Here is an 18,237-nt window from a genome sequence, read left to right as displayed (position 1 = left end):
CCCTTTAAAAAGGGTGCCCTGCCAACAGTGGTGTAGTACCCCTTAATATTAGGAAAAATTGAAACAGGTAAAACAAGTATTGTGTTGCGAATGAAGAGATTTATATGTGTTGGGGATAGACATCAGAGGTATATTTTAAAACTGGTCAACAACACTCACTTCTTGAATCGAATATATGTCAGAGAAACCATTTTCCGTCATCAGCGGTGGAATGCTGTTGGTAGACTGACTGATGATTCTCCAGTGTTTCTAGATCAAACAAGAGACCAGCCCACCCTAAATCGGGAAGGGGGCCAAGAACTTTCTAGAATATGATTCTCTTGAAACACCATCACATAGGGCAAAAAGGACATTGTCAACAACATCTAGAAACACTGGAGAATCATCAGTCAGTCTACCAACAGTATTACACTGCTGATGACGGAGAATGATTTCTCTGAAATATACGGTTCCAAAAGTGAGTGTTGTTGACCAGTTTTAAAATATACCTTTCAAGTATTATGTTGCATTGCTCCAACATGTTGATGGTTTCATCCTCTCCCATTAAGCCTCAATAGGCAATTAGGGTAATCAATTAGTAATGGTATTTCAATACTGTAACATAATTTTAACTCTGGACACAATTCCATTAACCTAAATATAAAAGCTTAATTGTCTGTCGTCTTGTCCATGGGTCAGATATCTTATCAAATAAAGTAAAGTGAAACTACATACCGGTATATCTAAAGGCATTTTAGATACAACAAGTAGCATTTGGACAATGCTACTTGATGAATATAAAGGAGGTGGGCAGCATTATCATTATGTGTTTTAACATTTATACCAGGTAGTTTTGATAGTATATAAAACATAAGGTACATACATGTACATATTATTTAGTCCATTTGCCTTCCTCAAGACAATGAATGATGTCAGTGTGTGTTTCAGGTGGCGTAGTATTAAATCGTGTGCATTGACTAAAAGAACTGGCAATGGAATGTGGGTCAGTTTAGTTGACAAATTTACCATTGCACGTTTTAATCAGTAAGTTGTCAGAAAGAGTAATATGTCTCAAAGCTTACGATGATTTTAAAATCCAATGCGGAATGCGTTTTTCACCCTTTTTAAGAATTTTTTTTAAATTTTTGCCCAAACTCAGTCAAGATACACTTACATTTATATGTTTCGAATCTCACAACTGATAATTTGTCCAAGAAACTGCCGGGCAGTTCCGTAGTTGTGGACGTATATTCAGAGGACTTTGAGGACCCAGAACCTCTAAATTATTGAGGCTTTTGGATTTTAAATTCTTGTATTTGAAGTATCATATCAAAACCTTTCTATGTGAAAAGTAACATGTTTTTTACCCAAAATAATATTCACTGAAAAGCAATAGTGACCTTGATGAACGCGAGCTGTGTGGAGTCATGCTAAAATAGATCGTATAGTCTCGCATAAAGTCTACGCTTGGTCGATTTCACGTGTGCTACGAATTATGCTGTGCCATATTAGGCTGTGACTAACACTGGCAGACCCAGCGAGTTATCGAAGGGACTAGAATTGACTTCTGATTAGGGGGTACCCATAGTTTTTTGTATGCTTGGCGAGACTAAATTCAGGTCTATCATAACCATTTTTAGATGACCATTAGGAAAATGTCTATACAGTCGATTAACCCGAGAACATTTTTAATAACGTGGCGCTTATTTCAGAGAGTGACTGTTGGAACAGGGCAGGTTTGACAGGAAAACCCAGAAAAACTTGATCTCACGCAGGGAAAGGAACAAAATGAGTGAAAAGATGGAATAAATAAAAATTCAGGTGGGTTTATGGAAGCACCTACAGCTTCAAAAAAATAATTTTAGGGTTAAAGAATATCTCAAGGTAATATAAACGTGGGTATAGAATTCTGAGTTCACTAGTTCAAAATTGACGGCGATTTAAAGAAAAATTTGGTCATTTTAGCCAGTTTTCTGTTATGCTTTGAATGGCCAAGTCTGCCGTGAATTCACTGATTCTGAAATGTTACTAAAGGTTTTGATATGCTCTGATAGAAGTGTAAAACCTGAAAATTGGCGTGACAGGTGGCGTGACAGGTCACAAAAACACCTCCATTGCAGACGTATTCACAGAAAGTGAACTTTTTGAGTTACATGTACTTGTGTTTCAGTTGCAATTGCTCAATCTGTAGTGTTCAGATCTTTGATGGAAACTGATACAGTTTTGTTTGCAAGAGGGACAAAGCAAAAGAAAACCAGCAAAGAAAAAAAACCAGTGTTTTTATCTTTTGGTCAAGATTCCTTAATATTCTCTGTTATGGACGTAACATACATTTTAGTCATGGGCGGACGTTTACAAATTGAAATAATTTGTACGTCCGAACGATAAAATTTAATAACATAATTTCTTAATACTGAACAGAGATGCAAAATCAAGACACCTCATGCAGAGAAAGTCCAATCAACTTTCAAAATATGCAAACTTTATTTGTTTGAAACCAAAAGATGATTTTAAACAAGGTGGTTAAAGATGGCAGTTTTGGTCAATTTTCACATTTGTACAGGGTAAAAAATAAACTTGCTCTGATTTTCTTGAAATTGGCAGCAAATTGTTCATCTATTTGTGGGGATTCAGAAAAAGAATAGTTTGCACTATCTGCAATGTCAAATTACTGAGATATGAGATAAAAACAAGTTTTTCACAACTGACAATTTGTCCGAGAAACTGAGAAACATGTACAATGTATAGTTTTACAGATATAGGATTTTTGTGTCTTGCAGGGGCAGGACTGACTGGGTATTCCAAAGTTCAATATGATGGTCAAGGGCTGCAATTTAAGGTGAAATCAGAAACAATATGACCATGCACATGATCTACATAGTGGGCTACAGTGATTTCAAGTCAATTCTGTCTTCAATCTCAGAAAAGAGAAATGCTGATGCCATATCGCTATTATTTTTCATCAAGCTGCTTGTGCATAAGGATGAGGCCTGTTGCCTGTAGCACAGTGAATAACCTCACTAGAAGTCTTTAATAATATCATTACTATCTACTACCTCAGCCTGTTTGATGTAGATATGGAACAAATGCGAACAAATATTGAGCAAAAATTCAAACTGTCTAGTCAGTGTGCCTATTTGCTAACACATATTGCATAACTTGGGTTTTCTGATGCAGAAGAAAATGTGTGTTTGCTAGAACTGTATATTGTATTCATTGATGCATTTCTCAACAAAATATAGTGTTTTATGTGGAAGATAGATGGTTTGGTACCTAAAACTAGCATTCAGGAAGATGAAGTTAGTTCCCTAAAGTTAAAAGATATTTGAAAGAAGAAAAATACCCAACATCAGCCTATTGGTATTTTCAGTGATGGCTTGTTTTGATGGGGGAGGGGAGGTCAAGTTTTTGTGAATGCTCCATGCCCCTCTGGTGTAACTACTAGTCACTGTGTAAATAGACCTAGCAACCATGGCCAAAATGTGTTGGGACAAATGGAAAATGTACGCTATAATTTATGGCCTTATTTCCGTTATTTTTAATGTGATAAAGTGGAGGTTTCTTTGGTGTCAAGCCTACACCCTTTCCTAATGCCCCAACCCTCCCCCTTCCCCACCAATCAATGTTGGGTGCCACCAGGCGCGTGTGACCAAGGATTCAATATTGATTGGGGAGGGGGCTTATTTACATTACCCTATCAAAACTGTCCCAACACTTATGGCCAGCATTGCAGACTGCTACATTTTGACCATTCAATTCAATGATATTATTGCTATCTTCAGTAGATGTGTACAGTGACATGCATTATCATAAATGCCATTTTTAAGACAGTGCAAAGAGGTAATGAAAAGAGCAATTATTATACAAATGTAAGTGTGAAGGCTTTGCAATTTGTCTAGGTGCAAATATATGACACATTTTCAGCATCCAGGATGCTGGCATAGACAGTTAGAATTTCACCTTGTCATTCTGGTTCACTTTTTGTGACATATTGTACTTAGAGAATAAACGATAGGAATTTTTATTTTGACTATCCTCTACCATGTGATAGACGACAGGCAGGTCCAATATTTTTATCGTAGTGGATACTGGCTGCTAATGCGTGCATGTATTCTGCATGCGTCTACGCATACAACGCGATACATACTCGCACCTCTATGAGCGTGTTACGCGTTATCAACACTCATGATGACGTGGGGTCGACTACAGCCTGATAGACAACACCCAAACTCATGTGATAGTCCAATCAGAATATGGGTCTACATAATAGATAACTCCCACTGACTAAGAATTCTTCATATCTGGAGATCCAACACATAGCCAGAAGTGTTTCAGATTAGTATTGTACCTGAAAGTAGTGCACTACCGGTATATTTAAGTGGTGAAGGCCTATAGTCAGACAGCCCAAGGACAGTTCTTTTGGGAATCCCTCAGGAACTCAATTACCTATTTTTATATCAAATTTGTCTTTGTATGTACACCACCCTTTACCCCTCACTTTTCTCTACTCCCTTATTGCCAAAAGTTTTAGGCCATCCCTAAACTGAACCCCATCTGCCTTTTGTTCATGTACAGTAAAGTAAGTATGATTGTGTAGTATGTGTACCTACAGTGCAGATGTAGACCTACTCTATACCGCAATGATCATGTTATCATTGATTTAAATTTACTTTAAAAAAGACTGGATTGCCTTATTTGGTAAGCATAACAATTATCATGAATCCATAACACTGTAAATCAATATTTTTCAAATGAGACCTGCTCCCATGAAACCCCAGATAAAGTTGGGATATTATGATTTGGAGATAAGTTCAAATTTAAAAAACTCAGATTGTAGATGCTATCACATATGATTACTCATTCTTTTGTCCTTGAAAAAGCACATATTTAGCTTCAAAATTCCTTGATTTAAGACTGTACATGTATCAAGTAAAGCCTTGGTGAGAAGGTTTGGGGGAGAAGGTTTCTTCTTCTTCTTCTTCTTCTTCTTCCAAAGCCTTGGTGACTTTGTCCAGGTTTGGTGAGAGCAGACCTGTCTCAAATGTGGTAAATGTTCAGCCTAATGTTATTTGTGTTGACGTATTAAAAACTTATGTATCAAAAACAAAGTTCTTCTTTAGTAGTTTATCTTATCTTTTGTAAAAATATGTTTGTTTTCATTTATTCACAGGGGGTACATATGGAGGATGTGATAGTCTCAAGAATCGTCTACTCCCATGGCTCAGCCAAGGTTTTGCAGCTTCTACTAAGTCTGTAACCTCGGACACTAGTCTCAGCATCATGGCTGATGCAGCAGACAAAGAACGCCAACTAGTTGAAGTTCAGGATGATTACGAGAGGCAACTTGAGAACCTGGAGCAGGATCTTAACACCTCAAGAGGAGTTACGGATGAATTGAGAATTGAGTAAGCAGCTTTCTCGCACCTCTCTCGCACCTGTCTCTCTCTCTTCAGTCTCTCTCATTTTTGCTCTCTCTTTCCATTTGAACTCCTACTTTTAAAATGTCTACCTCTTTAGCATTTTCAGTCATGAAAGTACTCTGTCCCTAAGTTCAACCGATGCTAGTGGTGTGCGCAGCACATTGAAAGTGGGGGGGGGGACAAGTTGTTCAGTTATCCTGAATGGAGTCAGATTAAGAGTGTAAGGTGCGGGCGAAATCAGTCATTTGGGGGGAAATGACTGATTTTCCCCGAATGACCAACATAAGTGAGGGCCGTGCCCCCTGCCCCCCTTTGCATGCGCCACTGACCAATGCCCTTAGTTAATGGCACTGGTTTTTCAAACCTTTCCTCTAAAATGAATTCTGTACTATCAAATTAAACATTTCATCTCTTTTCACAATCAGAATAAAACAAATGTGACGTGTCATGTCAAAAGGAGACACATTTGGGCAGGTTATGAATTTTGAGGTTTTTACATACATGTTTGTATCTTAAATATAGAGATATTTTGCTCTACAACGCCGTTTTCCCCCAATGAAATCGGACATTCCTAAGCGAAGATATTGAGTTATGGTATTATAAAATTGGAAATTGAGATATCGGCCTTTAAAAATATTATTGACAATGTTGAGAGTAGGAATTAACTTGAAAAATGTCTCAAAAATACAAGATGCCAGTTATATTCCGGTCTGAAACTATCAGACAATATTTTTAACATTAATAACATCACAAATTCGCAACAAACACAAATTGTGAAAAAATCACCCACCGGCAGATTTTTTTGGCTTTATTTCTCCCTTAACGATCCTGCCCAAAAGTGTTTCCTTTTGACATGACACGTCACAAATAATGTTGCAAAACCCAATCCTCTGCAAGGAGACTCCAGAGCACAAAGAGGACCAGAAATAAGCACATTTCACAGAAACAGCTATAAATATATTTTTCTTTTGTGCACTTTGTGTTTATTACCTAAAATAAGGACTGTATTCTGTAATGTCAAGATTGTGAAAGAAATGGAAATCTGTACTTGGCCTCTAGTGTTTATTAAAACAGAATATTCCAAGTACGAACTTGAACAGTCATTGAAGTTAGGATTACATATAAGTACATGAATTCAAAATAGAGGAGCTTATCATCTTTCTTTGTTTATTTTATAAAGAAGGCAACTTCCAAGTTCAATGGCACTTTTAATACTGCCATAGGGATATTCTGATTAACAATTTATGGGCGATATTCTGTTAATTCTCTTCACGCGGGTGTCGACTGCAGACGACAAGTTTCAAAAAAAATTTAAAAATTCAAAAATTTCAGAAATGTAAATTTTCATGGCCATATTTGGAATCAGCATGAAAAATGCATTAAAATGAGTACAAACAAGCCTAGTATTGATTCAGTAGTTCTTAAGATAGCTCTTGATATTTTGAGAAAATATTTCAAAACTTGAACTTTTTCCATTGAAGCGCATGGCTAGCACGCAGAGCATCCACAATCAACGAAAAATGTCTTGGAACGCTTGCGTGTAAATAACGGAAAACTGTCACCCCCTCTCCCCCGTGCAATGTTGAGAAATACCAAAGTCTTCAGCGGTTTCCGATGTGTTCCAACATTGATTGATGGGGAGGGGGGAAGGGTTAATCATAGTTGTAGATGTCATGCTTGTTCCCAGGCAAAATATACGTCATTTCCATGATCATGTGAAATTCTGCACGGAATTTCGACAGAGTGTACCAAGCGTTCCAAGGACTTTTTTCGTAGGTTGCAGGTGAAAGTCAAGGTAATAGCAAGTTAGCATCATTTATTAACTATTAAAGCATTATTCTAAGTGCCAATGACTAGGATGTGCCCATGAGATGTTTGTTTAATCTTTTTGCACCGATAGCTATTTGTCCTGAAATATTAGTAGAAATTCAGGTTTTAATGATATTATTAGCATAATCTAAAAAGTTGCAAGCAAAGTTACTTGCAAGGCTTGCAAGATTTCCATTCCAAGCAGATTTGTGTTTAACCATCCATAAACCATGCACATTGGCTTAGGAAGATTTTCAACATGGGGGGAGCTGAAAATTGAAAAAAAATTTGGTGGGCCACCTTGGGAATGGCCGAGTCAGAAAACTTTGCAAAATAGAGGTCACAAACACCAATTTTTCCTCTATTTTATCACAATTTTTTAACTTCACCTAGGATTATTTGGGGGGGGGGGGCTGAACCCGCACCAAAATTGTTGAGATGGCTGAGCCCCCCCAAGTCCCTCCCGGTTCCTAAGCCTGTGATGCATGCACAAGCTTGGGGTATGGCAGAAAGATAAGAAAGACACTTTTTTGTCTGTCTTACGGAATCAAGAGAGAATTTTTAAAACTGTTTATGAAAGTGCTACTGAGCGAACTTTATTGTAACTTTTATCAACTTCAACAGGAACAAATGTAGGATATTGCAAAAAATGATGGATAACACACAAAATTAAGGATACCACAGATAATAACTGATCATCTTCTGTATTCCAGGATAAGAAACTATTTTTAGTTGAAATTATCTCGTGGCTATGCATATTCTGGAATGTGTTTTAAAGCTAGATATTTGCAGGCCCTATTCAGGGTCTATATGTTTAGTCTAGATATACCAATTAGTAATGTCTCAATACTCCACCACTCTGCCTAGATTTATAAGTAAGACAATCCATCATGAGGCTTGTATCCGTCCATTGACTTGTTCTAATTAAGAGACCTGATGACAAATATAGAAAAGATATCAAGAAATTATAACGTTAACTTCTCGCCAGTATCTTTTCAACAGTGTAATCACATACTGTATAATAGTTAGAATGTAGCAAGCTTCCCTTTCTTCTCACAGCTAATGGGGGAAAGACAACTTGCACACATAAATCCATAGCAGGGCAATGTCCTGTCCAGGAACTAAGAAGGTAATATTCTTATCAAGCATAAGCTAGTTGTATCCCCCTCCAAGCTAATCATTTTTCATCATTTTTTTTCTGTATGAAACATTGTAGTCAGAGTAAGAGGATAACACAGCAGACACAGATCATATTTGGTGCATACATGGTTACTTTCTGTGTTTCTGTCAGCCGTCCTAGTGCTTGACATTGAATGACCCCTCATATGTCTTTGAGATGCGTATGACAGATGTGATGAAGGGGCTTCTGAAAGTATGGGGTGTTTTTTCTTTAAAAAAGAAAGAGGCTGGAAATTATATTGCTGGAAACTTTATTGCATTTGCTGGCCCAATCCAGGGTCTTGTCTGGTCTAGATGTACCATTAGTAATGTCTCAATACTTTACCAATCTGTCTAGGTTTATAATTAAGACTATCCATCATCAGGCATGAGAATTTCTTTTTTAAAAGGAATTCCTTTTTTTCCCCACATTTCTGCATTCTTATTTCTTTTTAGCCCAATTTGAGTATTTTTTCCATATTTTACATGCTTTTTCCTCTTTTTTTCCAGAATTTGCCTTTTTTTTCCATTGAAATGTAGTCTCATGCCTGCATCATGAGGCTTGTATCCATCCATTGACCTGATGACAAGTATAGAAAAGAAATTATAACATTAAATTCTTTTCAACAGTGTAATCATATCGTGTAATTAGAATTTAGTAAGCTTTCAATTCTTCCTAAATAAAGATCAGTGAAAACAAGACAGCTTGCACACTGAAATCCATATTAATATATAGCAGGGCAATGTCCTGTCCTGCAACTAAGAAAGTAATATTCTTGCCAAGCATAAGCTAGTTGTATCCCCCCTCGGAGCTAATCATTTCTCATCATATTTTTCCATTTTTTTCCTGTATGAAACATTGCAGTACTACATGTAGTAAGAGGAAAACACAGCAGGCATAGATCATATTTGGTGCATACATGGTTACTTTCTGTGTTTCTGTCAGCCTTCCTAGTGCTTGACATTGAATGACCCCTCCTGTGTCTTTGAGTGATATGACAGATGTGATGAAGGGGCTTCTGAAGGATTGGTTTTTTTATTTGAAAAAGGCTGGAAAAGTTTAGTTACCATTCACAAAATATATTTATTGAAGAAAATGTTAAGCTAACTTCAACATTTATTTTAATAATTGTGTTTTTTTAAGAGCATCTCAGGTCTGAAAATTGCACAAGCGCCAATAATTTATTCGGTTGATTGCCTGTGTGAGGCCTCTCAATACTTAATTGATTCCATTCAAACTTTGATAGCCAAAGTAAAGTAAAAAAATATGCCATGAAAAGATGTGAAAGGTGTATGAGGCACTGTTGAAGCGAATGTGTGTTCAAAATGATATGACAATGACTTTGTTTTCAACATAGAGTTAAGTAGTGTTCGGCAATATGTCCCTATAAAATACATCTTTGCTTTCTGAAGTTTGAAAGGTACGTGTATAGGCCTTTCATTTCATCTTAGCTACTTAAAAGGTGTCAACTGCCTAACACTATCTGTACCGGTATGCAAGTATCATGAACTATGCATTTTAGTCATTTGAGCCACTCTGGTCACTCAACAAGCAATTATATCCATGGGCTAAGTTGCGCAGGTGGTAAATAAGAATAGCAAATATATGACGCCATCTAGCAATAAAGTGAGACATTTGAAATGGCATGGGAGTGCTTGGCCAGACCATGCATTTAGCATTGATTTGTTGTAACGAATGCTATGGTATTGAATGCATCAAAACAGGTCAACAACTTTTAGCCGTAGATTGAGTGAAAGCTAAAGAACTGCAGTTCATTTCATATTCATCATTGATTCATACGGGATGTACTGTTTGTTTATGTGTGGCTACCAGAGTTGATAAGTTGGAGATGGTAAATATTTATGAGATTGGAAAACCCTGTTCTGAATAAATAAATTGATGGGGTACCATTTCTCCCCCTTTTGACTAGTAAGTATTGATATGAGGTCATATAGAGGGAAACCTATTCAGAATTATTTGCCTAACTGTCTCTGTTAATTCCCTCTGAGGGTTTTGTTGTTAGGCCAATTTGACCATTTATTGAACTTTTATGCCCAAGGCTTGGGCCAAACATCTCAATTAATGGTCAAATTGGACAGAAAACCTGTTTTGTCTTTTTTTTTCCTGGAAGGTTTTGTGCCAATTCTGGTAAGTCCTGTACCAATGTGGGTTCTAACTGACAGAGGGACAGGTCTCTAGTTCGATTCCACAACCATTCATACCTATCACCTGTTTTATTGTATTAACATGTGAATTGTACCGTGGTACCTTATGGAGAGCAGAAATTTATTTAAATGAGGACAAGTGATGTAGTATTCGAAAGGGTCTATTAGACAACAAAATGAGTATTTGATTGATATACTGGTAGTGGTTCTAATTCGTTTTCATAGAAAAATGAAATAAAATGCTCTAACAACATATTCACAAACATGTGCCATATATACGATTACATCCCAACTTCAAGAATCTTAATCCAATTAAAAATATTTTTTTTAATAAATACCTTACACCTGTTTTAAGACAAACAAACATAATAACACTGGCATCTTGGGAAATAAGATCAAGAGCTAGTTATTGATGCAAGATCTATAGACATAAATAAACAAGGTAGGCACGCATGTAGGCAGGCGGGTCAAGTGAAATAACGGCAAAGTGAATGTATAAAAACAAGTTGCTGAATATCTTTGCACAAGCAAACATGTCTGAGTGTGAGGGGAAAAAAGGACGGATGTTTATAGTATCGATTTCAAAAAATTGGATGCCTCTGGCGTTCTGGAGAGAGCAGTTAAAATTGGAATTGATCTTGAGGTATATTTAGTATCCTACACTGGTAATAAACTTGATATTCTTATTTTGTACAGGGAAGAGGCATTATGAAGCTACATGTCGCTGTCAATGGATATTGTATGCTTAGTCTAGAAACATATTTGTATTGCTGGCCCAGTAGTATATATCCGAAGGAGGATCGAATGATAGCACAGAAAGTTGTATTATGTGAGTTTCCAGGAAATGTAGATTGATTAAGGTGGGGTTGGACTCAAAGTTTTAATATTTTGTGAAAAAGTACTTTAATCCCTGATTCTTACTGCATCATATATGATTCTGATCAGTTTGCTCTTATAATTCACTAATTTTGGTATATAATTCATCAACTAAATATTTTATTGTTGCATTATGTTATCCAAAAACAAATGTATCAAGTATAGGACACACCAAGTATTACAAGCAAAACTACAAAAGATTTTGAAAACAAACCCTGAAAACATTACATGCTACTTTGCTGAGTACAACTAAACCACATAAAATATGTGATAATGGTACAGGGTGGCCCAAAAGTCCCTTTACCAGCTTTCACCATATGGTAAAGAGGAGTTTTCGGACACTAATCTGTCACAATGTGGTGAGAGGAGAGCATTTACCATCAACATGGCCAAGACATGAAAAATATAACTTTAAAAAAATTATATTTACAAACCATTTCAAGGTTAAAAACTAATTTTAAATCAGTCCAAATTTAAAATTTTATATATCGAGAAAGTGAAACTAATCAAAGTTCTTACGACTTACATTATGGAGGTTGGTTAAACTTTTACCTGTAAGTAATAAACATAGATAAAACTCAATTATGGCCAAATAAAATTACCATCAAAAGAGAAATTAATCAGTGGTAAAATTAAAACAAAATTGCAATTTTTGCACACTTTACATGCATGCACTTGACAGTGGCATAGCATCATAGGGGCACGGGGGGAACGTGCCCCCCCCAATCGATTGCAAAATTGAAAAAATCCCATAGGAAAATTTCCAAAAAATGGCCTGTGCACCCCCCAATCAGACCCGGTGCCCCCCGATCATAGTCGGTGGTGGCCCCACCCCCACCCAATCTGAACCATGCTACGCCACTGGCACTTGACACAGAAAAAAATCATTTTGGGAGAGGGTCAGTTGAATGACTTAGCAGTTTTTCCCCCTTCGGAAATTTTGTGAGGTACGGCGTTGAACTTAATGGAAACAAGCCAGGCTTATGCATGTGATTATACCCAACCCAGGCATTAACTGAGCAAATGACATATTGAAAGGGATTGCATACAGGGTGACAGCTGCAGTTAGTTTGGATATTTTTTATAGGTTAGAGTCACCTGATGAAATGAATATAGATATGATGCTGCAGGGAGGCGGTAAAGTGAATTTGGCATCGATCAATGTAACTGATGCCAAGTTTGTATGAGTATGCCAATTTGAAATACTCTGTGCTATTGTACTGACCATCCTTTGTGATCAAGGCCAACAAAAAATTTGTTTTAGAAGACCATGCACATAGCTTTTAAAAGTGACAATTATGTAAACTCCTTTTTGAAAACTAAATGTCAAATTTACCCCCATTTCCCCTCTATAGTTGGCTTGTCAATCAAACAATTCTTTGCTGTGCATGTCTTCTTTATAATTGACATGAAAGTCAAATGGGGAGAAGGCAATTGACTGTTTTAGTAATTCTTTGCGATAAGACATGTGATGTCATCACGCCACTGTACATGTCGTTACTGTGCACTTCATGGCTTTGAAATGCGCAATAACGATGTTCGCTAAACAAAGTGCACATCGGTATGACATCAAATGATGACATCTCATAACCGCTAAGAATTATGGAATTTAACTGGTTCATAACCATGAATTGTTGTATGCAAAGCAAATTTGTCAGCTGTATCACATACTGTTGTATCCTAAAAGCTACCTTTTGCAAATTTTATTATCATTGTTGTATTTCACATTGTTATGATATTTCAGCATGCTTCTCTTTGTTATGAATGGACATGGGATTGTAATAATTGTGATAATACCTCAAAACTAATAATATTATGTCAAGTTAAATTCACAGTGTATCTCAAGACCATTTAATGACAATAATAAAATAACAAAAAAATAACACAAAGCAGCCTTTTCAGATATGACAGTATGTGATTGTATTTATGTTATGAAGTAGAGATTTTGTTGGGTTTCAATATCTGTGTATGAAGAATGTGCACTTGAAATAGTTCAACACCTGTTTGAAGTGTGACACCTGTTTTTGCTTTGTTATTTGTACTTCATACTTTTATCAGACTCAGATGTGATTGAGCTTGTTTTCAAAACCTAGATACTTGAAGGGATTTCTTTAAACTGAGAATTGAGACAAATGAAAACATTGCAAACATATTTTTTTGCACAAAAATGAAAAAGTATAAGAATTATTTTATATTTATTAAAGTATTTTTGTAAATGTAAATCCTTTATACGCAATTTATAGGTCAAATAATCACCATAGTGTGCTCAACTATCCACTTACGTATAAATTAGTCAGGTATACTTAGAAATAAAGCAAAAGCACAAAACTGTTGCCTAACTTTGCTTGACCAGTTTTTTATTTCATAGATTGTGTAATTTGTTCAATTTTTTTTATCAACTGATTTTGTGCACAATTTAAAGAAACTTGTGAAAGTTTGTGTTGAAGCAGAATAATTAACCTGCAAATATCTGCTATCAGATTATCAGATATAAGGTAACATTATTATGTGCTTTATACTGAAGATAGCATAAATATGTGCTATCTAGCCTACTGAAGATGGCATTACTATGTACTACCTACTGAAGATGGCATTACTATGTACTACCTACTGAAGATAGTATTACTATGTGATATCTGCTGAAGATAGCATTACTATGTGCTATCTACTGAAGATAGCATTACTATGTGCTATCTACTGAAGATAGCATTACTATGTGCTATCTATTGATAGTATTACTATGGTGTGAACAATTTGGACAGTTTGTTTTCAACTGAAATTACAATATAAACCTAGTTTTTCTTTAATTGTGAAATCAAATTCATCTATTCGAACTATAGAAACTTACAAAGAAACTTGTATGTTTAGAGAGTCACCTTTATAGTGTGTACTCGATGCAAAATGAGTTCCACATGATTGTAATTAGTTGCGAAAGGTAGTGACAGATGAAATGTACATATCTACTGAAGATAGCATTGCTATGTGTTATCTACTGAAGATAGCATTAAGTGTTATCTACTGAAGATAACATTACTATGTGTTATCTATTGAAGAAAGCATTACTATGTGTTATCTACTGAAGATAGCATTACTATACAAATATATACTGCCATGAGAAGTTCTGGTTAAAACTATGGGCCCGAGGTGAGATCAATAGTACTATTTTCCTGAGGCGCAGCCCGGAAGGAAAATAGTATTAATTGATCTCAACGAGACCATAGTTTTAACCAGAACTTCAATAAAGGCAGTATATATTTATTTATATACTTCATTAATATGTTCTTTGTTCATTGATTTGTTAAAAGAAAATCATTTGACGTTTTGACTCTCCCGCTTCTATCCTGAGTGAACAGCACGACCAATTTAAGCACAACCTACCCTTCAAAAAATCGAATAGCCTAAAATCGGGCTAACCAATTACAGCAGCGCGAAATGACGCTATGGCAGTTTCGTGTGCGTGAACTGTTCCGTCGCATCGAATGCGCGCACGCTGGAGGCATGGTCAAAAGTACTATTTACGGCTTGGAGGTACTATTTACGGCTCATCCGGGACATTGAAAATACTATTTACGGCTTAGAGGTACTAATTACGGATAGGAGTACTGATGGTAGAACTATTTTTGGTCATGTGATCCACTTTTAACCAATCAATGAACAAGAATATATTAATGAAGTATATAATATGTGTTATCTACTGAAGATAGCATTACTATGTGTTATCTGCTGAAGATAACATTACTATGTGTTATCTACTGAAGATAGCATTACTGTGTGTTATCTACTGAAGATAGCATTACTATGTGTTATCTACTGAAGATAACATTACTATGTGTTATCTACTGAAGATAGCATTACTATGTGTTATCTTCAGAAGATAGCATTACTATGCGTTATCTTCAGAAGATAGCAATATTATGTGATATCTACTGAAGATAGCTTTACTATGTGTTATCTTCAGAAGATAGCATTACTATGTGCTATCTACTGAAGATAGTATTAAGTATGTATGTGATATCTGCTGAAGATTACTGTGTGCTTTCTACTGAAGATAGTATTACTAAGTGTTATCTACTAAAAGCATTACTATATCTACTGAATATAGCATTACTATGTGCTATCTACTGAATATAGCATTACTACACTGAGATCAATAGTACTATTTTTCCTGAGGGGCTGCGCCCCTCAGGAAAATAGTACTAATTGATCTCAACGAGGGACCATAGTTTTAACCAGAACCTCTCATGGCAGTATATATTTGTATACTATCTACTGAAGATAGCATTACTATGTGATATCTATCTACTGAAGATAACATTACTTTGTGCTATCTATCAACTGAAGATAACATTAATATGTGCTATCTACTGAAGATAGCATTACTATTTTTGAACAATTTGGATAGTTTTCTTTCAAATAAAATTCCAGTTTAGGCCTAGTTTGTTTTTTTCGTGAATTTTAAAATTAAATTCATCTATTTAAACTATAGAAACTTGAATACTTCGCTTAAAAGAAAAATGTAGGGATGTTTGTAGTTTATAGAGTCACCTTTTTTGTGTATACTCTATGCAAAGTGAGTTCCTCATGATTGTAATTTATAGTTCTTAGTGTAAGATAGTGTCAGATGCAATGTGCATAAGGCAATAGTGAAAAGGATAACCAAAATGGGCTAAAGCATGTTGTCCTAGATTTCAAAATCTGTATCTTGAGACCTATCTAGATTAACATCTATAATGATACATACATTTTCATAGCTTTGCAGTTGTTCATATTACAGGAAGCAAGCTATATACAAGGTCGCATTCCTTCATGAAAATGCCCTGGAAACTTATTTTTGTTCATCGGATTTGTACAATGTATAAAGAGAGTAGGAATGACCATGAGGAATTCTTGTTAATACAGATCTTATTTTAACCTTGATTGTAAGCTGATAATGGTGTTATTCTTCTACCAGTGTAATTGACATTTCTGCCCAGGGGTATGCAGACATCATCTCTAGGTTTATGTCATTAATGTCATTACCACTGTACTTGGAGAGTGGATTATATGCTTTGGAATCATAACAAAATTGTTGATAAAGAAATTGGCTTCTTTAGGAAGTGGTCACTGCAATCACCCCCTATGCTAAAATACACACATTTTGCAATTATAGCTCTAAACTGCTCTAAAATGTAGTTTTTGTCCCATAACTCAAAAACAGAATGTTGTATGATCTTCATATTTCACAGGATTTGGAAGTAGACCATGTACTTATGAATCAAAATACAATTGTTGATAAAGAAATTGGTTGGTTCAGGGAGTGGACACTGAAACACCCCATACCCTAACATACACGCATTTAATGACATTTTTATGCTATATCTTAAAACCGAGAAATCGATCACGGCTCTAAGCTGCATGATTCCGAGTTGTTTAATTTATTTTGAAATTAATATTTAAAGTTCACCTTCATAGCACTTGTCAGATAGGTGAACGAGCGTTACAAAACAGAAAAATGAGTTTTAATTAAATACTAAAACCGCATGTACGTTAAGATTGTAATGAAGTCAATAATAAACTACGACTGTCTTCAGTAGATAGCATTAACTTGTTTTTGACATGATGTAACAACTATCTTCAGCAGATTTGTGCTTCACATTTTTGTGTATAGGGTGTGTGTATAATGTGGTGGTGTGCGAGGTGTTGGGCGTGGGATGTATGTGGGGTAGGGCAGAGGGAGTTGTAGGACTATTATAAGATCACATTTAAATCGGAAAGTATTTCATTTGGGGGCTTTTGGGAAAGAAAGAAAGAAATAATTAAATTAATTAATCAAACATAGAGAAAGAAAGGAAGAAAGAAAGACAGAAAAAATAAATCAAAAATGTATACTTCATGTATTTATAATAAACAAATATTTTCACCGGGTTCACCGTCGCAAATAATAAATGAAAATAAAAGTAATACCGCCTGGGAATCAACCCAGGACCTCATGTTTACAAGACCTATGCCTTAACCACTCGGCCACGTGAGCTTCGTGATTAAGCTGCTTGCAATTTGAACCTATAAGCGGTCACTTCAAACTTTTTCCACGTTCATGTTTTTATTTATTTCAAATGTTCATTCATTCATTTATTCATTTTTCTTTCCTTCTTTCTTTCTTTTTTCTTTCTTTCTTTCTTTTTTCTTTCTTTCTTTCTTTCTTTCTTTCTTTCTTTCTTTCTTTCTTTCTTTCTTTCTTTCTTTCTTTCTTTCTTTCTTTCTTTCTTTCTTTCTTTCTTTCTTTCTTTCTTTCTTTCTTTCTTTATTTTTAATACAAAGAAAGAAAAAAAGAGCATTGAATATAATGAATGCATAAATTAGCAATGATTCACGCAAACAAAACACGAATAGTCAAAGGGTGTAAAGTGTAAACCCATAATGGTAATCTGTAATGGTAAACTGCTGCATTGAATAGCGTGCATACTGAGCAGTTTGCCCTGCATTGATAGTAATACGTATAGATATTTATTTCAATTCAAAATGGCAAACTGTTAACAAATGTCATAAATGCGATCAATTTGTCATTCCTTTTGTATTCAAACATCCTCAATTGGTATAGCCAAGGTAAGCGAACGTCCACGCTCCATGAGATGCGGCTTAAAAACCATAAAATGTCGATTTTGGACCATTTTGTCATTATGGTAAACTGATCCACTTTGCCATTTTGCACTATGCAGCTTTACACTTTCCCGATACCTGACTACTATAAAAGACCAAAACTGATTACTTGATTGCGAAATGGCAGCGTGGCATGCAACGGCTTAGTCCTTCGACTGGTAATCTTTTGGCTATTGATTGATGCGAATGGTTC

At 35.6% G+C, this 18,237-nt stretch overlaps 1 protein-coding gene across 2 annotated transcripts in view; it reads left to right on the top strand.

Moving 5' to 3' along the window:
- LOC140160748 (mitochondria-eating protein-like) overlaps positions 1 to 18,237 on the top strand; it is a 100,458-nt gene that overhangs the window by 8,721 nt on the left and 73,500 nt on the right. For both annotated transcript variants that reach the window (XM_072184048.1, XM_072184047.1), the window contains exon 3: positions 5,150 to 5,384. In XM_072184048.1, coding sequence (XP_072040149.1) covers positions 5,150 to 5,384 — 235 coding nt within the window. The remainder of the gene's footprint in view (positions 1 to 5,149; positions 5,385 to 18,237) is intronic.

This window comes from Amphiura filiformis, chromosome 9 (genome assembly GCF_039555335.1).
Source record: "Amphiura filiformis chromosome 9, Afil_fr2py, whole genome shotgun sequence".
NCBI lineage: Eukaryota > Metazoa > Echinodermata > Ophiuroidea > Amphilepidida > Amphiuridae > Amphiura > Amphiura filiformis.
The sequence above is the reverse complement of the archived record's forward strand: the minus strand, read 5'-3'. Positions and strand labels throughout refer to the sequence as shown.